Source organism: Ambystoma mexicanum, chromosome 10 (assembly GCF_040938575.1).
Source record: "Ambystoma mexicanum isolate Mex_15411 chromosome 10, UKY_AmexF1_1, whole genome shotgun sequence".
In the NCBI taxonomy this organism is placed as follows: Eukaryota; Metazoa; Chordata; class Amphibia; order Caudata; family Ambystomatidae; genus Ambystoma; species Ambystoma mexicanum.
The window spans coordinates 1,605,401,460-1,605,425,211 of NC_090932.1; the positions used below are offsets into that span (position 1 = coordinate 1,605,401,460).

General features: G+C 48.4%; 1 protein-coding gene across 7 annotated transcripts in view; it reads left to right on the forward strand.

Moving 5' to 3' along the window:
- The window catches only part of TOP3B (DNA topoisomerase III beta), a 636,381-nt gene that overhangs the window by 198,250 nt on the left and 414,379 nt on the right, over window positions 1-23,752 (forward strand). For all 7 annotated transcript variants that reach the window (XM_069619981.1, XM_069619976.1, XM_069619978.1 and 4 more), the window contains one exon: window positions 875-1,071. In XM_069619981.1, the coding sequence (XP_069476082.1) occupies window positions 875-1,071 (197 nt within the window). The remainder of the gene's footprint in view (window positions 1-874; window positions 1,072-23,752) is intronic.

Here is a 23,752-nt window from a genome sequence, read left to right on the forward strand (position 1 = left end):
GGGCCTGTTTTGACAAAATGGGAACCTATGGGTGCTTTACTGCAGCTGCGAACGCAGCCCGAGATAAAAACACACTACAGTAGTTAAAAGTAAACCACTGCCACCAGCCATTAATTGTAGAAAGGGTAACATAAAAATGTTACATGAGAAACTAGACAAAGGGGATACGAAGTACCCCTTCCAGCCCCCTATTGTAAAATGGTGTGTGCTGGGTCTAGAAAGTTAAAAATGTAAGTAAAGTCAATTTCACTTCACTGCTCTTGGAAACAGTAGTTTATACAAGAAAAGGTATTTAAACCTTTGGGAAATCTGAAAAACTTCCCTGTGCCACTGCATTGAATGTGCTGTGTTTCACAATGTAAAAAGATGATGCCTATGGAGTTCGTCAGACTCCAAAACCAAAAGAAACGGTGTTCAAATCACAGAAAAATACATGAGTGGGAAAAAGGTCTCAAGTCTTAGAGTCCAGAAAAAAGGGCTGGGGGTCTCTAAGGTAGAGAGGAATGAGCACTTTTCTGAGAATTCTCCCTAACAAACATTGATTTGCCTCTGTAATACTTCATGCACAGTCTCCACCTCATATTTTATTAATCCAATGATCGATTATTTCATCTAAGTTGGAAGGGCAAAAGACTGAATTGTTGCTCCACTCCTGGGATTGGAATCGATACCCTCTACGTTACACAATTATTGCAACAGGTGCTCCACTAGAAAGTATTAACAGCAGTTCATAGCAAGAGATTGTTGAATCTCGTAGCGGCTTGACCTGCCTCTGAAGGAGTTGATTTAGGTAATTAGGAAGTGTTGTGTGCCACCATGTGCATATGTTGGTTAGACTTCAATGTCCTCATTAGGCTTTCTTTCTTCCTATTAGGTCCTGGATGCCGTCCTCCCGGTAATGAACACATCCCATACTTCAGAACGGACAATACACCGGGCCAAGTTCAGCTCCATCACTGACCAGGATATCTACAATGCTATGAACTGCCTGGGAGAGCCAAACCAGAACGAGGCCTTCTCTGTGGATGCCCGGCAAGAACTGGACCTCAGGATAGGCTGTGCCTTTACCAGGTGAGTTTACTTTTCACATGTGGGCACTTTGAATGGAATTCTGTCACCAGTGCTAGGAAAGATTTCTCTTCTAAGCAACTTTCCCTCCATATTCTATGAACCCCCATTTGTTTTGCTTTTGCATTACACCGTGTTCTGACTTTTTAGAGGGAAAACTGGCCTTTTGCTCATTTGTTCTGGGGAAACTGACTAGTCCTTCAGAAAGTCAGTACTTGGAACCTATGTTTCCCTTTTGTCTTTTGACATGCTACCTACTTGGATGACCTTTTCATATTGCACACATCATCTTCCAATGCAGTGCAACGGGGATACTTTTGTATCACCCTAGAAACACTTTGTGTATAGGCACATTATGAAAACTCAATAAATAAACCAAAGGGATTTTTGGTTACTTTTAAATGTGCCTAAAGACATGCTGGTGGCAGCAGTTACATTTTGTATTATTTTTGCTATGTTTCTAGTTGGCACATTCGTGTTTGGCTACTAACTGTGGCTAGTGTCCATAAAATGACCATGCCACAAGATTTTTTACTTGTTCTTTGACCATTGTGTTCTTTAGCCTTCTTCCTGCCTTCTCTGGTTTGGAATATCCTTTTATGGTCATGCCTTTGCCTGGGAAAGCTGCTTTTTTTCATGGGCTACTACATGCATCTTCTTGACTTCTTCCTTTATGTGGGATCTTACATGGTCTAACATCCTGTAACCCCTGCTTTTGACTGGAAAACTATCACCAGTGAGGATATCATGCTGGCCTCAAGGGGTCAAGCCTGGTGTTAATGAAAACAGGGAGGCAAACTGATGTAATAGAGCCTTGCACTCCTCCTGCTGTTGCAGAGTCAGATTTGAAGAGAATTTTACTCCTTCAGTGTTCTCATCTCAAGGTTCTCCCCTGAAGAGATCAGGGACACGTTCAATCGCCTCCTCCTCTTCCTGGTCAGAGGCTAGAAGCAGAGCTCCTAGTTCTGGTCTGTAAACAAAAGCCTTGAGACGGTTAGTGCGACAGACCCTAGGGGCCTTCTTGGGGATTGTCCAAGTCCACCAAGTAATTGACCTCTCCAAGTTTGTCCACAACCTTGAAGGGTCCAATCCATTTGCCATGTAAGGCTCTGTGCCTTGCAGGTATCATAACAAGAACTAGCTGGTCTGGAGTAAACTCCTCCATGTTGGCCTTCTGATCATGCCAATGTTTAACCAGAGCCTGACCTACTTTCAAGTTATCAGAAGCTTCTTTTATCATTTGTCTTATTCTTCTTTGCATACCTAACACATAGTCAGTGACTCTCACTGGCTTGAGGGAAGTAGCACTCTCCAAGCCTTCATCGATTAGGGCCAGTGGACCTCTAACCGGATGACCATAGAGGAGCTCAAAGGGGCTGAAACAAACCCCTTCCGGAGGGACTTCTCTGTAAGCAAAGTGAAGGCATGGCAGTAGAAGGTCCCAATTTCTTCTAAGGGGTTCCTCTAAAGCACCAATCATGCTTTTCATAGTTCTGTTAAACCTCTCCACCAAACCATTGGTTTGGGGATGGTAGCATGTTAAGAATGTGTAGGTCACTCCACAGTTTTTCCACATGGCTTGCATGTAGTGGGACATAAAATTGGTCCCCCTGTCTGAGATGACCTCCTTAGGAAATACCAGCAGTAACAGTCCTCATAGGTATGTCTTCAGGATACCTGGTAGCATGGTCTTCCACAACCAATATAAATCAGTTGCCTGAAGATGTGGGACGGTCTAGGGGAGCAACAATTTCAATCCCTACCCTCTCAAAAGGAACTCCCACCACTGGGTGAGGCACCAAGGGTGCCACGTTCTTGGCTCCACTCTTGCCAGAAGTCTGACAAGTGTGACGTCTTCTACAGAATTTATCTACATCAGTCCCCATCTTGGGCCAGTAGAAATATAGAAAAATCCTTTCCTTGGTCTTCTTAAAACCTGAGTGACCAGCTAAAGGAATGTCATGGGCTAATTGTAGAAACTGGGGTCTTACCTCCTGAGGCACTACAATTCTTCTGTAGTCCCCTGGGGTAGACTCAATAGGCTCACTGTAAAGGAGGCCATCCTCCCAGTGCAGCCTGTGCTTCCCTGGCTCTTGCCCTTCCAGCTGGGAAGCTGCCTGTTGGCAAAGTCCTTCAAGAGTAGGACACTCTCGTTGACCTCTGCTGAAGTCTGCCCTACAGGGTTCACCTTCTGCAAGTAACGTCTGCAGCTCAGGATGGTCTTTAGGATCCAGATCCAGATCTTCTTCCAGCTCTGTTTCGCCATTAGCTGGTTCACCATCCTCTGGTCTTCCCACTTAGCCTCAGCTGGTGGAGGGGTCACAGGTGAGATTTTGGACTGTCCTCTTGGGGATGTCCTTGTCCTATGTACAGGTGTTATACCTTTCTCTTTCCTGAGACCTTGGATTTCTCCTTTATCTGCTTCTGTGTCCTGGAATTAGAAGGGTGTCCTTCCTGTGGACTTGGAGTGATAGGTGCTTCTGTACCTAGCCACAGAGTCATCTAAAGTTGCCTCTCTGGCCAGTTTAGTCTGCTCCTGCTTCCTTTTACTGGGAGGCCTGGGGGTGCTTGATAACAGCTCCAAGAGCTTTAAGTCATTCCCCAACAGGACTCTCCCAGGCACCTCATTTTGTACACTGACAGGTATTCTTACAGTCATATTGCTGCACTGGATGAGAGCTGGTAGTATTGAACCATCTGGACAGGGCCTCCAGCCAGTTTAGTGGGGCCTTTGGGTGCCTTAGCAACATCCTCAGGTTTGAAAAGGGTTTTATCCACCACTGTAATGCTGGCACCAATTTCTCTAATTGCATGGGTTTCCTGTCCATTCACAAGTACACTGTCCCTATTCTTTTGTGATATCTGGAATAGAGTTCCACATCTACATTCTGCTGTTCCCACAGACCCGGGGACACTAAAGAAACACTGTCTGAGACTCCCATGGGGGTATTCAGCCAATAGATGAAAGTTTCCACTTGCCATATGCACTCCTCCCTCAGGGATGAAGGCTAAAGAGGCAGTGTGGACCCCTGAAGGTTTACCCTTGCATCTGGGATCCCCTTTCACAAGGTCAGTTGACCCACAAGCATAACATTTACCAAATGTTCTTTGGAAATTGGCCTTCTGCTGACCTCCCTCTGGTTTAGCACCAGATGTTTCACTACACTAACCTGTTTTCACGTGGTGTTTACTTTGTGGCCCTCTTTTAGAAGGTTGGAATTAAAATTCTCTTTTTCATCTTTCTTGTGCTGCTTCCCCTCATCCTTTTTGTGAGTGGCCCCAGAATCCTTGTGAGTGGCCCAGTTGGCAACCCACAAGTCAGCAGCCTTTGCTAACATTTTGGGATCAATCTCATTTGAGTAGGCCAAGTGCTGTCTCAGCTCACAAAAATAGATTTCTCATTCCTTCAAAGGAGTTCACTCTGTAACCCTTAACCCAACCATTTAAGTTTTTCAAACATTCACACACCCAGGTAGCCCAAGGGGTACCATCAGTCTTTTTGAGGGTCCTAAACCTCTTAAGGTACTGGAAAGGACTTTTCCCAAATCTGGCTATCAAAGCCAGCTTCACATTCTCATACTCCTGTCTTTCAAGCCACGGCAGCCTTTGCGAGGAACGCCACTACCCCTTCGATGGAAGGCTGGGCCTTCGTCGGATGCACTTGGGCTTTCACGGACAGGACCGTTCGCTTGTCCTACTTGGCCTTGGACGGCCAGAGGCCTTTTCCTTCGGGGGAGGGTCAGAGCCCCGCTCCCTGTGGCCTTCTCTGACAGGGACTTGGGCTTCTCCTGGAGTTTGCCCGGATGGTCCGATTCCCTCTTGGATGAGGATCCCAGGCGTTGGCTGGTGGTGGAAGATGCTGGAGACTCCAAACTCGCCCTGGCCGCCGCAGAGCCCATCACAACAGTGCTCCCGGTGGCAGCGGACTCGTGGTGCTTAGCCTTCTGTTGGGCCCCCGCAGGAGGGGCGCCGTTAAAGGGCTTAGAAGACCGCTCAACTTTCTTGGAAGCAGGGGAGGCATGCTCACGGGACTCGCCGGGTGCAGCGGCTTTGGCCTGCAGCCACTCCTTGAGCCGCCTGTGCCGGTCGTTCAGCGTGCGGCCCGTCATCTCCTGACAAAAAGCACAATCTTCCTCCTTGGGTGTCGAGTACAGGCAGTAAAGGCATTGAGAATGCCTATCGTCCGAGAAGACATTCCGTAATCCACAGTCGGATCAAATCTTGAACAAGGGAGCAGAATCCTTCTTCTCCTCCGACATGGTGTAGGCCTGAAGAATCTCCCGGAAGCCTCCAAGAAGAAACTCGATGAAATCTGCCCTTGAGGGGCACTGAAAAGTCAGAAAAACGGGTCCCCGTTAATCGGAAGGTTGATTGATGGAGCACAATGCTCGATTGACCGACAAATAGAGTAAACTCTTCCAAAAAGCGCAAAAACGCAGAAAAAGCACAAGGACTCCCAACACTTGAACGTGCGGTAAAAATCTGAAGATGGCTGCCAGAGGAGGGGCTTAGGTAGAGGGCAGTCATTGGCTGGGGGCAGTATGACCCAGAGCTCAGTGATTGGTTGTTAGGAGAAAGACAGTTAAGAAATGAAACTGATTTTTTCTTTACTGAGGATTCCCAGCCTGACGACAGGGAATATTCATGAGCATGTGAATCCATGCTAGACCCATGCTGGAGAACAACGGTTACAGGTAAGTAACTTGTTCCTTAGTTTACAGTACCTTTTGGTTTGAAGAAATTGGTTCCAGCTGGCTTCTATTCCTGTGTAGATCTGCAGATCCTGTTGTTCCTGGGCCTCAGCCATGGTGACAAGAGGGAGAACGTCTGGGGACTCCGGCACTACGAATGGGAGGTCGGTGGCAGCAATGGGCAAACTTCAGATCAGCTGCACTTCGTGGTTTCAGCTTCTTGCGCGTCTCGCAAATAGCACGACAGCGGTTCTCGGATACCACTGTGGACTTCCCTTGCATCTGGGGTCCAGCACTCTGTTGAGGTGGCTCTGGCTTGGCCAGTCCTGCTTCCTGGGAGTTCGGAGGATCTTCTGGAAGCTCGGGTCCGACTAAAAGACACTCGCTCGATTCCGATTCTGGTGTTCCTCTCACTGGCAATCGGTTCCTGTAGCAGCAATGGAAGTACAGCCAGCTCCGAGAGGATTGCCAAATGATCTTGTCTGGGGTCGATTGGTCCCACCAATCCAAGGGGAGAAGTTGTCCTTTGCAGGGCTTCTCTAGTCGAGGCGAATTTGAAGCTTCATCACTGCAGCAGGGCTTCACTGGGCAAACCAATGGTCTAGGAGTTGCAGCAGGCATCTCTTCCAAGTTCTTCTTCGGATTCCTTCGTCCAGTGGTAGACTGTGGCTTCCAAGTCAAAGTCCTTTCGTTTTATGCAGGTTTCTCCCATTCATTTGCAGTGTAGCTGTCAAATCACACAGCAGGATGGCTGTCCTGGAAGGACAGCCAGCCTGCCAATCACCTTTGGGTGTATTCCTGTAACCAAGGGGATTAAGCACAGGAAGTTTCGGGCACCTCCCTCACTTCATGCCCCTGCCAGACACCCTGGGTCCAGAGGCGGGCTTCATCAGTGATTCCCGCCAAAGACAAAACGAACAAAGGAACCAAACCTGGTTTGGCGAGCAGAGTAAATCTCAAGAAAGACCTTTCCAACAAGAAATGGCGAAAAAAGAAGACCCGGGCCATTTTGACAAAATGGGTGCCTTACTGCAGCTGCGAACGCAGCCCGCGGTAAAAGCACATTTGGTAGTAAAAAGTAAACCACTGCCACCAGCCATTAATTGTAGAAAGGGTATCCTAAAATGTTACATGAGAAACTAGACAAAGGGGATACTAAGTGACCGTTCTAGCACCCTATTGTAAGATAGTGTGTGCTGGGTCTAGAAAGTTACAAATGTAAGTAAAGTCCATTTCACTTCACTGCTCTTGGAAGGAGTAGTTATCCAAGAGAAGCTATGTAAATCTTGGGGAAATCTGAAAGACCTCCCTGTGCCACTGCACTGAAGGTGCTGTGTGTCACAATGTAAAAAGATGATGCCTTTGGAGTTTGTCAGACTCCAAAACCAAAAGAAACACAGTGTTCAAATTAAAAGTCCTAAAGTCCCGCAAAAGTGCTGCAGGTCTCTAAGGTAGAAGGGAATTAGCACATTTATGAGACACAGGTCTTCTTGAGTCTAGTGGGTCTCACCAGGCTCTGGGTCAGGGTTGCCGTTTTCGGGGTCCCCAGGTAGATTGGAAGGAAGGGCTACAGCAGGCTCCGGTTACACAGCAGGCTCTCCGGTCGCTGGATATTCTATTCTCTGCTGCTTTTCCTTCATCATCCTCTTCAGTTTCAGTTCCAGTGATCGATTTGTCTTCAGCATCCAGGTTCGCAGTAGTTAGCAGGAACTACAACACAATCTCTGCATTCATTCTCTCCCTGCATTTTACAACAAGGGGTGTGGGGCGTTCTGGTTTTCCAATCCGGACAGGCAGACCTCCCCCCCACTGGGATTTGTCTCCATGCAGGCAAGGAGGAAGACAAAGGGCTGTGGAGTTTTGGACTCCTCCCTCGCTTCCTGCCTTCACAGACAGACTGGAGCCTGGGCGGAAAGTACAGGTGACTCCCGCCAAAGATAAAAATCACACAAAGGAATTTCCTGCCCTGGATGTCAGGAAGGAACACGAAAGGACAAGAAACACTAAAATGGTGAAAAAAGAAGACAGGTGCCATTTTGGTAAAATGAGCACCCTTGAGTGCCTTTTAATGCGGCTGTGAACACAGCCCACAGTAAAGGTGCACCAAATTAGTAAAAGGTATCACTGCCACCAGCCATTGAAAGTTAGCTTGTCCCTGTAACAGATTTGTTACAGTTTTAGTGTGAAAGGGGATACATTATATCTATCCAGCACTCCACATAAGGTGGGGTGTGCTGGTTTCACCAAATAAAATGTAAAAGGGATCCAAAGATCCTTTCTACCCTTGGGAACTGTAGTTCTCTCAAGGTTAGCCAGAGAAAGTTTAAAGGGGAGCTCCTAGGGCAACCCAGCAACAACAGGCACTTATTGTCAAAATGTTGTTAAAGAGGATAATTTCAAACAGACACTATGAAGAGTCAAAACAATGACACCCATAAAAAGACTAAAAGATTCTGTGAGTGTGGAAAAAGGTTCCCACTCACAGAGGTATTAAGAAAAAATAACCCACCAGTTAAGCAAAACGTTCTGGGGTTGACACATGGCAGGAAGATTTACCATTTCTATGAAACTCTTACCTAATAGTAGTGGCATCTGAATCATATATACATTTATAACCAGGGAATTTTGTTGATAATTAATCCTGGGCAATGATTTAATTTTCAGTCCTTGCTCCTGCTGCATTTTTCTCCTGGTTAAACAGCAGTGCATGCCTCCTAAGATCAGTTCTTTTTTTGGCTAGTTTAACAGAGCAATGCCACAGATAATATATATTTTTGTGTACATTGTGCTATCAGTTTCATAAACTAGCTGTAGCCTGCGTTACAGATTTCGGTTACCCTGTTAGAAATACTGCATTATGTACGTTTTGCCCTGCAAAGTTAATCAAAGACTGCGCAGAAGCACTCGCTCCATTCCGCAAGTCTTTTATTAACGCCTTGTTTAATTCAAACACTGTCTCGGACAGCCTCAAAGAAGCCTGGGTACGCCCTCTTCTAAAAAAACTTACGCTGGACCCGGAAATAGCCAATAACTACAGACCCATCATCACTGTCCCTTTCCTGCTTAAGATACTGGACAAAGTTGCGTACACGCAAATCCAGCAATGCCTAGAAGAGAATCATATCTTAGGCTAAAGACAATCCGGCTTCTGCCCAAGACATGGAACTGAGTCCGCCCTACTCAACCTTAAAATACAACTTGGCGACATCATGGACAAAGGCAAGCTGGCACTTCTCCTCCTAGATCTGTCTTTGACCTTGTTGACCACGACATACTAAGCATGCACCTAAAAAACGAGGCCCACTTCTCACCAGAAGCAATCGCCTAGGCAGCATCCTACTTAAACGCTAGGCTCACAAAAGTCTTCTCCGACTCCGCATGCGCCTCTCCCACTACCATCCACTGCAGCGTCCAACAGGGCTTGTGCACTGCCCCCACGCTGTACAACATCTTCACCCTCTCACTCTTCAACGACCTGGACTGCCACAACATAGCGTATACCAACTACGCCGACGACACTCAGGTACTACTCCCTCTAACAGGCGAATACGAAAGGCAGCCCTAACCAAAATATATTCTGCCATTCAGACATGGATGACGGCCAACGGTCTCTGCCTAAACGAAGACAAAACAGAAATCCTCCTAGTAGGCTTAACAGACACACTCGGCAAGCTCCCACCACAATACAAATCCTTCCTCATCGGCAACTTTACTATCACCGTCTCAGCAGCGATGAAGACCCTAGGAGTATACCTTGATTCATCCCTATCCATGTCACCCCAGGTCAATGCCCTATCGTCATCGGCAGCACTCACCACCAAGATGATTAATGCTGTCAAGCCCTTCCTCTCAACCAAGAACTGTCTATCCATAGCTAGAGCCACAGTAGGCACAAAATTAGACTACTGCAATGCCTTACTCCTGGGCACCTCTGCAAAACAACATCAACAAACTTCAAGTCACACAAAACGCCCTCAGGGCAGCCCTGAGTATTCCCAAAAGGCAACATATCTGACAGGCCAGAAAAGATGCACACTGGTTGCCAGTAAAAGAACGCATACTTTTAAAAACACTGGTCATAACACACAGATGCCTCTCCTCCGATGCCCCACCATACCTCTCAGAAAGAATCCCCTGTAACCTCTCCAACAGACCGACTAGATCTCACCTGACCAACCATATCCACGTACCAGCTTTTAAGAGGACCAAAGCTGGAGGCTCCAGTTTCCAACACCTAGCGCCCAAAAATTGGAACACCCTGCACACAGCCTTAAGGAACAAGACTTCATACCATCTTCCGCAACATGCTTAAAACTGTTAAAACATTACTTGTTTATATGTTAACCACATGTCGCTAAAAGTAACTTGAACAGCATTATGTCCCAAATGTCTCATTGTCATAATTGTTATCCGGTCAAGCTCAGATCTGCTGTAACAGCGCAACAATGCCCCCGGGCCATTGCTGTACTTTATAAATGCAAATAAATCTGTTTTACATATAGACCCCACGTCGACTCTGGAAAATGGCATTCCCCAAATGTGTAATTGTGGACAAATCATGCCTCCCTCTGTGCATCGGTTCTTATATCTGGCTGAAATGAGAGTACCTGGAAACACAGGTGCTAGATGCATCTAAAAAATCTGAAGGTCGTTTGCCATCACTTACTGTAATGTCATTGAGGGGTCAAGGGTCGTGTGATGTCACTTCCGCTACCCATGGCATTTTGGTGAATGACGTCAGTGTTAGTGATTGGGTGTTTGTTTGCGTCATTTAATTTCATGGTGCATGGATGGGTTGTTCGTTTCAGTGGCGGGGTATGCTGGAGAGGAGTAGGTAGCGGGAGGTTAGTCGTTTTTTTCATTTCGGTCCCTGTTGTGCCGTTGGGCGTGCCCACTTCGTGCTGGTCATTGAAGAGCCAAGTTTTCAGTAATTTCTGAAGGCAAGATGGTCTTCTATTGTCCTGATTTCCTTAGGCATTGTGTTCTATAGATTGGGAATTAGACATGAGAATGCTGTTCCTCCGAATTTCCCTTTTTTACATGGTTTCCTTTCGATTTGGGGGTCGTCGCTGGATCGTAGGTCTCTTCCTGGATGGTAGCGGTTTATTTTGGTCTGGAGGAACTTGGCTCCTTGTCTGTGTAGTGATTTGTAGGCAATGCAGTGGGCTTTGAATTTCATGTTTACAAGGAGCCAGTGTAGGCTTCTTAGGGCTGGTGTGATGTGGTATCTTCCGTTTAGTCTTAGGAGTATCCTTGCTGCTGTGTTTTGGATGCGCTGGAGTTTTATGGTGAGCAGTTTAGGCTTCCCAAGTTAGAGGCTGTTACCATAGTCGATTCTTGATAAAACTAGGGAGATGATTGTTAGGGTAGATTTTCAGTCCTATGCTAAATCTTACTCACCTGTGAAACCCCCCCAGACGTTTTTGCTGGACTTGGTGATTATTTTTCCATGTTCCTGGGTGAGTGGGCATCTTTTTTCCCCTCTCACCCTTTCTTTTACTCTTTTTATGGGTGAACTTTGTATGTCTCTCCATAGTGTATGGTTGGATTTCTAGTTCCCTAATACATTTGGGCTTAATGCATTTTCCTATGGCAGCACACAGCACTTTATGTGCAGTGTTGCTGGGTTGCCCTTGGGGCGTCTTTGTAGTTTCTCATGATGTACCTTGTGTGAACTACTGTTCCCAAAGGTAGGGAGATGTTCATGCCCTTTCCATTTTTATATGCGAGACCAGCACACACACTGCAACGTAGGTGGAGTGCTGGGTAGATACATGGGAGATACATAGTATCCACTTTCTCACTGACCCAGTAACATTTCTGTTAATGTGACAAGCTAACTGTTATGGCTGGTGGCAGTGGATATACTTTAATGATTTTTAAGTTAATATTACACGCAGGCTGTCAATCCAGCTTCAATAATGCACGGAGGGGTCACCAGTCTAGTAGAATGGTGGCTTCTTTCTTTTTTCGCCATTTGTTATGTGCTTGTCCTTTCTTGGGTGTTCTTCTGCCGTCCTAGGTGGGGGAGGTCCTGGTTGAGGTTTTGTCTGTGAGGCAGGATGTGAGGGAGCAGTCTGAAACTGCAGAGCCCTTGGTCTTCTGGCATACTGATTGGACAGCCACCCGCCAATTCCTGTAAACTGCAGGGAGAGTTTGCAGAAGCTGTGTGTGGCTTCCTGTATAAATGTCTGCTTCTGGAAGCTGAAGGAAAGTCGACCACTGGATCTGAATCCGAAGAGGAAGATGTAGAAAAGACAGCTGTAACTGATTCCAGTGACCGAGAGATGCCTGCTGTCTAACCAGAGCCTGTTCTGACCCTGCCTTCCATGCGACCTGTGGGTCCCGAAGACGATGACCCCTACCCAGAGTCTGATGAGACTCACTAGTCTTGAAATGACCTGCAAAACGAGCCATCCCACGACGTACTGTGACCTTTCTGGGCTGCAAACCGCCAAAACCATGGCACCTCGCGCCTTCCGAAGTCCGATTCCCGCTGACACTTTGGATTCCTGCAGGACCTCCAGAGACGATTCGAATCCTAACGTCCCCTCACCAGAGTGCTGGACCGAGAGAGTGAAGAGAATCTAACCGGCGACATCTGTTGTTCTTCTGGTACCTGTAAAAGAAGGCCAAATCCAAAGAGCCGTGAGAAGTGTTAGGGAGAATTCTAATTTCTGTGCTAATTCCCTTCAACCTAAGAGACCCCCAGCTCTTTTGCTGGAATTTAGGACTTTTTCATTTTAACCCTGGAGGCAGTGAAACCTTTTACTCACTCTCATGTATTTTGACCGGATTTGGATTATATGTTTCCTCTGTTTTTGCAGTCTGACAAACTCCATAGGCATCTACTTTTTGTATGGTGACACACAGCACCTTCAGTGCAGTGTCACAGAGAAATCCTTTAGATTTCTCATAAGGTTTAAATACCTTTTCTTGTGTGAACTAATGTTCGCAAGAATAGTAACGTGAAATTGACTGTACTTACCTTTTCTCTTTGTTGGTCCAGAACACACCATCTTATGTGGAGTGCTGGGGGGGCCACCTAGTAGCCCCTTACCCTACATTCTCATGTAACATTTTTTATGTTACCCTCACTACTTTAAATAGCTGGTGGCAGTGGTTTTAAATGTATTACCATTGTGCTTTCCTACCGCAGGCTGAATCCTCAGCTGCAGTATAGCACCCATGGCTGACCATTTTGTCAAAATGGCCCTGGTCTTCTTTTTTCAACATTTTCTGTTTGTGAGGTCTTTCTTGGGTTTTACTCTGCGCTTTGAGCCAGGTTTGAGCCCCTTGTTCGTTTTGCCTTTGGCAGGCCTCAGCCCTGAAGCCCGCCTCTGGCTCCAGTGTGTCTGGAAAGGCAGGATGTAAGGGAGGTTCCCGAAACTCCCCGGTCCTTTTTCTCTAGGAATGCCTAAATGCAACCAGTCCTGATTGGCTGGCTGGCTGGCTGTCCTTTCGGGACAACCACCCTGCTGTGTGATTGACAGCCTATGCTGTGCATGAATGGGAGAAACCTGCTTAAAAGGTGACGGTTTTGGGACTAGAGACAGTCGACCACTGGGAGAAAGACCCAACGAAACTGTGAACGGAGCTTGCTCCATCCTCCTGGACCTTTGAATTGCCTGGTGAAGACCTGCTGCAGGGCTTTTTTTTTTTTTTCTTTTCTGATCAACAAGAGAAGCTCCAGAAGGGATGACTTCTTCCCTTGGGTTAGTGGGACCAACTAAGACGAACTCCACCGGACCATCCTCCCTGATTGGCTGTATTACCTTTCTGCTGCCAGTGCCAGGGATTGAGAAATCCGTAGTCGATTGAAACGTCTGAAATCCAGCCAGAAGGTCCAGGAGTCTCCTAAGGACCCTCCAGAAGCAGGACGACCAGAGCTCCAGTCCCCTCACAAGAGTGCAACAGTGAAGGAAGCCCAACCGGTATCCGAGGTCCGCAATGGTGCTGTTTACTGAGAGCTGAAACCACAAATTGCCACTAATCCAAAAAGAGCCATAGCTGCCGACGACCTCCTAATTGTTGACGCAGGAGCCCTCCAGAAATATTCCCTCTTGTCCTCATGACTGAGGCTCAGGAACCCAGTGTCAGCACTGATGTAACAGGACCGAATCCAGCTGGACCACAGAGGTACTGTTTAGACTTGGGGTACTTACCTAATTGTCTTTTTGGTTGTGATCTTCTTAGTTGAGATTTGCATTGCTCCTTTTGAGAGTTGATTCCAGTTCTCCAATCAAAGGCTTAACAGCTTGTGACCCTACAAGTGATTTCTACAAAACTCTCTTCTTTGTGCAAGACTTTTTAGCTAATAAGGGCCACAGCTCCATATACTTTGTTCCAATTAACCTTGGCTGTCCTGGCTCCCTGCAGACTCTTCTAGTCCATTGACTTTGATATTTTTAACCCTCATAGGTGCTAACTTGTTTTAGTCTGTTATTGCTGGGAAAGGCTTCTCTAGACTTCATTGGAAGATTTAAGTATACTCACATGCCCTGAGAACCTGTTTAACCTTTTTCCTTCCTCTAACCTTTCCTTTCTGCAACCTCACAATCTGCAAAGTATAGCTAGTGATATAATTATAAATGCCATTTCTGTCCTTGCGAATGAAGTCACCTCCGGGTGTAGGAAGTGTGTAAAAGCATATCCAAAGAGTATCCACCAACTTGTGCTGATTCTGGAAAAGTATTTTAAAGTATATTTGATTGTTGCATATCTTGCCCTTTTTATAGAACACCTATTTAAAAATTGATGTTAAATAAATAACTATTTACAACTGAAACCTTGAGTGCAAGTGTTACTTGGCTACCTGTAGTTGCGAATTTCATTGCTACAGCTCTTCAGCTCAGATTTACCCCTCTTGAGATGGGGCTGGCTGCTCAGTCACACTACCAACTTGTGTAGTACAGACCTATAAGCATAAGTTTAACTTGTATTGCTGGGAAAGGTCGCACCTAGACTTCATTGGGAAATTGCAAAGTATTCACATGCTCTGAGAACCTGTTAACCTTTTTCCTTCCCTAACCTTTTCCTTTTCCACAACCTCAGTATTGCATTAAGTGTCAAAAGTGATATATAATTGTACACAGTGTTCGAGCAATTGAAGTCACCCCAGGGTGTAGGAAGTGTGTGACATCCCAAAAGAGTATCTACTTGCTTAACTACAATCCGAGGAAGTGTTATGAAGTTTATTTTTTATTGTTGCATATTGCCCTTTCTAAAGAAGGCTTATTTAAAACTGACTTAAATAATAATTCTACTAGAAACCCTTGAGTATGAGTGTTATTTGGATACTTGTAATTGTGAATCTCAGTGTTACCTCTCTCCAGCTCACATTTACCCCTCTTGAGATAAGTGTGGCTGCTCACTCTAAAAACTTGTCTAGTACAGACCTATACCAATAAGTGGGTTACCTATTACCAAGAGGATAAGGCTGGTGTAGTCTCCCACAGGGTTGATTGCATCCAATCTTGCCTAAAACCCCTCTGTCTTTGGAACACACCTATCATCGCACTCAGAGGATCGTGATCGGACAGTGCTATAGCTCCCAGGGAAAGTTCCCGAACTTGCCCTGCTAGCTGGGCCGACACCCAAATGTAGTCTATGCGACGTAGTGCCCTATGGACATGTGAATAGTATGTGTCCCGCTTCTGAACCCCAAAATGTGCGCCAGACATCTACCAGCTCCATCCCCTTGAACCTCTTTCAATTTTTGTGATAGTGCACCGGGTTCTGCCGCCCGTTGTCAATGTAAGAAACCCATCCTTTCTGGTGTTCGGCGCATTTATCGTTGCTCAAGTTAATGTGTCCGCTTTCATGCAGAATTTAGCAAAGATATATCGCCCTTATTTATCCCCCTTTGATTTTAGGACCAGATTGGGCATGTGCTTGCAGGCTATCAGGATCCCCCGCTGTCTTATCCTTCGCATTTGCCTGATAGATGTGGGGATATATCTGCATCCAAACCTAGATTTGTCTTTCTTACCAATGTTGTGGGTCTGTTGGAGTGCGAGAGTCCTGTTTCTCGCACCTCGGTAAATGGTCCACCTTGCGCCGCTTTCCCGGCCCCTCCCCTTGACCTCCTTTCACTGCCACCTCTCGAGACCCTTCATAGTTTGCCTGGCCACCTACTAGGTTGCGGCCATTGCTGGAATGCTGGTCCCCTTCGCTCCTTTCCACCCCTCTTGTCCTCCCCTTTTTGCCACTTAATGCCAAACCATTTGTACTGCAGCTCCCCCTCTGTCCCCCTAGTAAACACCCAGGCCAGTCCATGGGTCCCAGAGACATCCTCGGGACATATCCCGACCATGTGCCGGTAAACTGCCTGGGCTCGTGAACTGCAGAGAGATCACACTAAGCCTCTCCATGAGATTCCAAGAAAGCAAACTCCCCCAACTGTATCCCGACAATGCCCGCGACATCTGTCATGGCCAAGAGGAAGACCATCTTGGCATGCCTCACCCAGGACTGGCCGGTCCGAAGAGCGGGCTTCTAAGTCTTTTGAGGGTGCTCCATCCGTGGGGGCGTAAGACAAGGCCAAGCACTGGGAGTCCATTTCCGTCAGGGGCACCACGCAAGTGGTCCCGCGGCGGGCAGGGCGCGCTCATCTTCACCCTCTGCCTCCATCTCCAGCCATCGCTCCAACTCCTCCTCGAAGAGGAAATCGGCTTACCCAGTGACGCTGCGGGAAAAGCCAGAGAAGACTAAGGCGCAGGAAAAGACTTCCAACCTGCCCCATAAGGACCAGGCGGCCCAGGCGAAGTCGTCGACAATCGAGTTGGTGGCGGCCACCCTCTCGATGGCCAAGCGGGTGACCCAGTCAAGGTAGCCCCGGCAGTGCCCAGAGTATCCCTGCCCCCAAGACAGGAGGCATCGGCCAAGACGGTGTAGAGGACACCGGAGGAAGAGGATATCATCCCTGAGGCCGGACCCAACTCCCCGGGATGCAAAAAAGAAGGCATATACCATACTCCAGGGCACGGATATTTCTTCCTCGTACACACGATCCTGGAGGACGTGGCTGACTGACGGCGAAAATCCCGATGAGGATGACCGTGATGGAGGTGACAACGGCGGACATGCCGACGGTACGGAGCCCAGTAAGCCTACTGCCCCGACCCCTCCGAGCAATGTATCACTGGACATCGTTTCCACCCTGCACACACTGGTGTTGGAGATTCAGAAACGGATGCCAACGACACTGCCTGTCCCGGTGGCCCTGGACCAACATCCAGCGAAAAAGAAATGGTACCTTACGCCACCACATCAACCTCCACACATGCACTTCCGCCCCCTTCCTCACCCCGGCCCCCCGAGACACGGGGACAGACACGACGACGGACACAGATGATGACATGGCCACGGCGGGCAGTTTGCCGCAGCCAAGGGCTTCTCCCCTGGACGAGGTGGGGTTGTTCCATGCCATGGAAGCCAGAGCGTTGGAACTCTTTGGACACCAGAGGAGACCAGGAAGGAAGGTTTCCTATATGAACGACGCAAGGCAAAGAGGAAGACCATCTTGGCAGTGCCTCTCCTGGACGACGTTTGGGAGGAAGGCCTGGCTTTGATGAGAAACCTGTCCACGGACCCTACCAAGAGGGATCGGCTAGAGAAAAAATACTGGGTGCCTGAGTCCGCACCCAAGTGCATCCATTCACAGCCTTCCCCGGACTCAGTGGTCTCGGCGGCAGCAAGGAAGAAGTTGTCTTACCCCTTGTCTTCATACTCCGACCTTCTGGATAGCGAGGGGAAGAAGTTGGATGCCATGGGAAGAAAAGTAAACTACTCTGCGGCGTCAGCAGTCACGGCAGCCAACGCCCTTGCAATCCTGGCCAGGTATGACAGGGAGCTGTGGTATAAGATGGCCCCACTGCTGTGCTGGAGTCCCTACCCAACGACAAGCGGGTCGAGGTATTTTCCATCCTCCAGGAGGGGGAGGTGGCATCAGACCATGCCACCACGGTGTGCCCGGCCGTCACGGACACAGGGTTCCGACAGATGGGGAATGGTGTCTGCCTCCGTCATCGTGGCTGGCTGAAAGCCACCAACTTTCGTCAAGAAGTCCAGACGAGGGTTCTGGACATGCCCTTCGATGGGGACAACCTCTTTGGGAAGGCTGTCAACGAATCGTTGCAGGCCATTAAGACTGACACTGAGACGGCCCATGCCTTGGGCACTCTTCAACACTGCCCATCCTTTCATGCCTCCGGCAGGAAGTCTGGCAGATCGTCAAAGGGTTTCGGCGAGGGTCTTCTTCGTACCATCAACCCTCCTGGTCAACGACCCAGGAGGCCTACAGAGGCTGTTCCAAGGCTTTTGGTGGAGTTGGCTGATGTTGTCGTCGTTCCCAAGGCAACACGCAGGCCCCTAAACAAGATTAAACCGGCCAGGACTTTGGGCCGCCACCCATGCACCCGGGTGGGAGGCCGGCTGGCGGGCTTCATCAGCGAGTGGAAGAAAATCTCCACCGACCGATGGGTGCTGGACAGTCTCGCCCATGGATACACTCTAGAGTTCCAGCAGAAGTGCCTGCGGATACCCCCGGTGGCCCGGCAGGAGCAGCACATCCCTCAACTCCTGCAGGAAGTATGGGCCATGATGAGAAAAGGGGCGATAGAGCTGGTTCCAAAGCGACTCCGGAGTCTACTCCAGATACTTCTTTCTTGGTAAAGAAGACAGGGGGCTGGAGACCGATTCTAGACCTGCGGCATCTCAACAAGTACCTAAAGTCCCAAAAATTCAGGATGGTCACTTTGCAGCATGTGCTCAGCCAACTGGAGGAAGGAGACTTCTTGCAGTCGCTGTATCTGGAGGACGCATACTTCCACGTTTCCATTCACGAGAAGCATCGGATGTTCCTGTGCTTCGTAATACAGGGAAGGTACTACCAATTTAAGGCCCTCCCTTTTGGACTGAAGTCGGCGCCCATGGTGTTTACGAAGTGCCTGGCACCAGTGGTGGCCCATCTGCGTCTACAGGGGATACATGTGTACCCGTACCTTGACAACTGGCTCATCCAGGCCAAATCAAGGGAAGTAGCTGTCACGCGGCTGCTGACGGATTTGGGGTTCTCTGTCAACTATCCAAAGTCCTGCTTGATACCATCGCAGAACGCACTGTTGCAGGGTGTCAGGCTCAACACGGTTTCCTGCCTGGCATCTCACTCGGAGGAGAGGATAGCGACCTTGCTGGCCACTGTGCAACAGCTGTTGGCACTGAAGACCGCCACGGTACGGACCGTTAAGTCGCTGCTCGACATGATGTCATTGTGCATCTACCTGATCCGGCTCTGCAGGTTGCGGATGCAACCTCCTTCAGGAATTCCTGCATGCTCGGTGGATCCAGGTGTCCGGAACCTTCGCCAACAAGATTGTGCTCGATGAGGAGTTCCCACGTGCAATAAGGTGGGGGGGCGTGCGCTCCAATATCGCCGGGTTTCCAGAGCCCCTCGTACCAGGATACAGTCACCATGGACGCTTCCCTGGAGGGCTGGGGAGCCCACACTGGCACCGGATGTCTCCACGCCAGAGGCTTGTGGCTGGCGGAAGAGAGGAATCTCCACATCACGTCCTGGAACTGCGAGCAGTGTTTTGGGCCCTCAAGTCTTATCTTCCGTCCCTCAAGGGCAAGGTGGTGAGGGTCTTCACAGACAATACCACCACAATGTTCTCCATCAGGAAGCAGGGGGGCACCAGATATCCCGCGCTCTCCAGAGAGGCGCAGGACTTGTGGCACTGTGCCGTCACCCAAGAGATGTTCCTCATCCCTTTTCACCTGGCAGGAGTCAAGAACACCATTGTCGACTCCCGCAGCAGGGAGCTGTGCTCCTGCCACGAATGGGAACTTCGACAGGATTAAGTGGACTGCCTCTTCCTCAAGTAGGGCAGATCCCAGATCAATCTGTTTGCAACAGCAACGAATTTCAAATGCCAGATATTCACCAGCAGGTTTCACCAGCCGAGGAGCATGGGGGACGCATTTTCCTTCCAGTGGGAAGGCCTGTTCCTGTACGCATTCCCTCCGTTGCCTCTCCTGCTGCGAGTCATCAATCAGCTCAAACAGGGCCGATGCAGGATGATCCTGGTCGCCCCAGCATGGCCGAGGCAGATTTGGTACCCGGATCTCAGCCTGTCAACGTCGCCCCCGGTCAATCTGCCAGTAGGCGCAGATCTGCTCGCCAGAGGAGGCAGCGCAATCCTACATCACAACCCAGGGTCGCCGAACCTGAAGGCTTGGCCCCTGCAGCCTTAGAATTCAGGGGGTACGAGTTGCCAACGGACTGCAGGAAGGTTGTTGCTATGGCCACAGCATCTTCGACTCTTAAGTGCAATGGGCACAAGTGGAATGGTTTCGTGACATGGCGCCGGACGCAGAAGATTAATCCTCTGAGGGTCACGGCCCCGCAGATTCTTACGTACTTGTTGTCCTTGGTCAAGGCAGGGGTTGGCACACGCCTCTATCAAGGGGTATCTGGCGGCTATCTCCTGCTACACCAGGTCTCCAGGACGGTCTTCTCTTTGGTCCCACGTGCTAGGCAGAATTGCATGCAGTACCCTCTGGGACCACCACATACAATTAGGACTACAGGTGTAAGCAAAAAACCAACCTTTGGTATAAGTCTGTACTACACAGTTTGTGGTAGCGAGCTGAGCAGCCAGGCTTATCCCAAGAGGGAATGTCAGCAGTAAAAGAGGTTACACAGAGGTCTTACAATCCCAGTGGTTCAAGTAGACACTTACACTCAAGGTTTCTTGGTAAAACACTTATTCATTTATTACACAGTCATTTAGAAAACATTCAATAGAAGGAGGCAACTTAATATCATACTCAAATACCCTTCAGTACCGAACCAATGCGTTTCTATGTAAATTAGGCTTCCCTGAAATAGGAGCAAAATAGCATTTCAGTCACTTTAAATAGGACAAAGGCACAAGTTAATAGAATAGATCAAATACTTTCTTAGGCAGTGCAAATAATAGTTTCAGTTCATTAGAGGACTCGATTCAGTTCAATAGGCCTAGGCCAAAGTAAATGGGCTAGTGTCTTGGATAGGAAAGAGCAGTTCTTGTAGTAAACGGTAAAGTCTTTGCCAAAGTACTCGGAGGTAGGTTGTACGAAAAAGAATCATATGTTGGGTCACAAGCTGATTAGGCCTGCAAGTTGAGAAAGGTCCACAAACTTTCACTGCGAGAGGTAAGTTCTCTCAATCGGGTTGGCACAGTACCTTAATATGAAGAACAAGATGCAGCAGAAGTCGTCGGTTCCTGCAGATCTCAGTGTTCCTGAGCCTCAGTCGTGGGGACAAGAGGGAGGATGTCTGGGGACTCTGCACTGCACGGGATCGTCGAAAAACGCTGACAAAATGGAGTCACTTCAGTTCCAGTAGCTGTAATTCAAGCACACAAGCTGGTGTCCTTCCCCCTGGGTAATCCTAACCAGCTCCGAGAATGGTATCCAGGTGGTTTACGAGTTGATTGGTCCCACCAACTCAAAGAAAGATGTCATCCTTGAAGGGGCTTTTCTGTCGAGATGAACTTGGCAATTCGGACCAACAGCAGGGCTTCACCGGGCAAACTAATGGTCCAGGAGTTGGAGCAGCCGTCCTCTTCCAGCTCGTCTTCGGTTCTTTTGTTTCAGTGGTCGACTCTGCTTTCCAGTCCAAGAGACTGGCCTTTTAAACCGTTTTCTCCCTTTCTTTCCAGCCTAGCTGCCACTAACCCAGAAGGGTGGCTGTCCTTGCCGGACAGTCAGCCAGCCAATCGCGTCGGATTGCATTTGGGTCTCCTAGTAGACTAAGCACAGGGGGTTTCGGGCACCTGCCTCACTTCCTGCCCACCCCAGACACTCAGACGCCAGAGGCGGTCTTCAGCCCTGAAGCCTGCCAAAGGCATAGAAACAAAGGGACCAAACCTAGTTTGGCGCGCAGATACAAACACTATAAGGACCTTTCCAAAAGGAAATGACAAAAAAAGAAGACCGGGACCTAGTTAAACAAAGGGGCTTAAGGTGACACCTTGAAAAACATTGCTCCCGCGATTTTTGTTCGCGGTCGTGAAAAATCATGGCAGTTAATTGTAAAACCACTGCCACCAGCCATTTCGATAGAAAAGGGTAGCATTTCACTGCTACATGAGTTTCTAGACTCGGGATACTAGGTAACCCCTCCAGCACTCTATAGGACGAAAGTGTGTGCTGGGTCTAGGAATATAAAAAGACTAGCAAAGTCAATTTAACCTTACATTTTCTGGGAAACAGTAGTTTATCCCAGAGAAGATATTTAAACCTTTGGGAAGTCTAAAACGACATCCCTGCATCACTGCACTGAGGGTGCTGTGTAACACACATGAAAAGATGCCTATGGAGTTATCTTAAAACTCCACAATCAAAGAATCCAAGAGTAAAACACACATCAAAATACCTGAGCGTGGGGGAAAAAAGGCTAACACTCTTTGCAGGTAAAAAAAATCAAGTCCTCAAAATCCAGTAAAGTTGCTGGGGGTCTCTAAATTGAGGGGAATCAGCACATTTATGAGAATTCTCCCTAACACCATGTCTCGTCAACAAATTCCTCAAATGACTGTTTCGATCATTCCCACTGGTGAAGGTGCCTGCTCCAGCGTGGGAACTCAGCGTGGTACTGACAAGGCTCATGGGGTCCCCTCCGAGTCTATGCATCAGACCACTCTCAAGTTCCTCTCATGGAAAACGGCTTTCTATGCAGCCATCACTTCTGCCAGGAGGGTGGGTGAGATCCAGGCCCTGTCCTGCAAACTGCCTTATTTGGCTTTTCACACCACAAGGGTGGTGCTACGACGCACCCCTCCTTCATGCCAAAGGTTTAGTGGGATTCCACCTCAACAGGCCTTTGGTGTTGCCTGTGTGCTTTCCGAAATAATTGTCACCAGCGGAAAGGACTTTTGCAGTCAATGGATGTGACTGTTGTGCTTAAGGTCAATGTGGCACGCACAAAGTGTTTCTAGAAGATGTCTCAACTATTCGTGAACTTTGGTCCTGTGAACTATGGGAAGGCCTTGTCCAAGGCTTGCATCTCCAAGTGGGTCTCCGGCTGTATCACACACTTACCGGTTGGCAAATATACTGCTGCATGGCCATCCGAGAGCCCATTCCAACAGAGCGATCGCTGTGACGACGGCGTTCCTGTCTGATGTACCCCTGCTGGACATCTGCAGGGCTGCTACGTGGCCAGAGAGGAGTCCAAGGTCGGCCAAGCAGTGCAACGCAACCTGTTAGCTTGAAGGTGAGCCTGTTCGGAGGTAAGAGTTATTGCTACTGTTGAGCCTTGCCACTTCCTGTGGCTGTGTAATGTTGTATTGCTATGTATTCTTTAATCATGAGCATGTGAATCCATGCCAGACCCCATGCTGGAGAAGGAACAAGTAACTTACCTGTAACTATTGTTCTCCTGCATGGGACCGGCATGGATTCAAATGCGAACCCTCCCATCGTCCCCTCTGCGGCTCTTCTTGGTCATACTGCCCCTTTACCTGCTTACCAAATTTGAAGATGGCTGCCAGAGAAGGGGCTTAGGGAGAGGGCAGTCATTGGCTGGGGGCAATATGCCCCGGAGCTCATTGATTGGTTTAGAGGAGAAATACAGTTTGTAACTGAAAGTGAAACTGTTTTTTTTCTTTTACCAAGTATTTCCGGCCTGACAATAGATAATATTCATTAGCATGTGAATCTATGCCAGACCCATGCTGGAGAACAATAGACAGGTAAGTAACTTGTTCCTTCAGCTAAAAGCTGGAACTCACTGCCTCAGGAGCTGAGAGCAGACCAACCCTACCTAAAGTTCAGAAAAAATTTAATAAAACATATCACTGCCATGGATCCTTAGTCTCCCATCACCCTTAGAGGACCTGCCCACCTCCTTAGTGACTTGGTCATCCTGCAGTAACTGTGGACCACTGTACTAATTTTGACTTTTGCACTAGGTTCTGAAGACCTTGCGCACTGTGACCTACGTG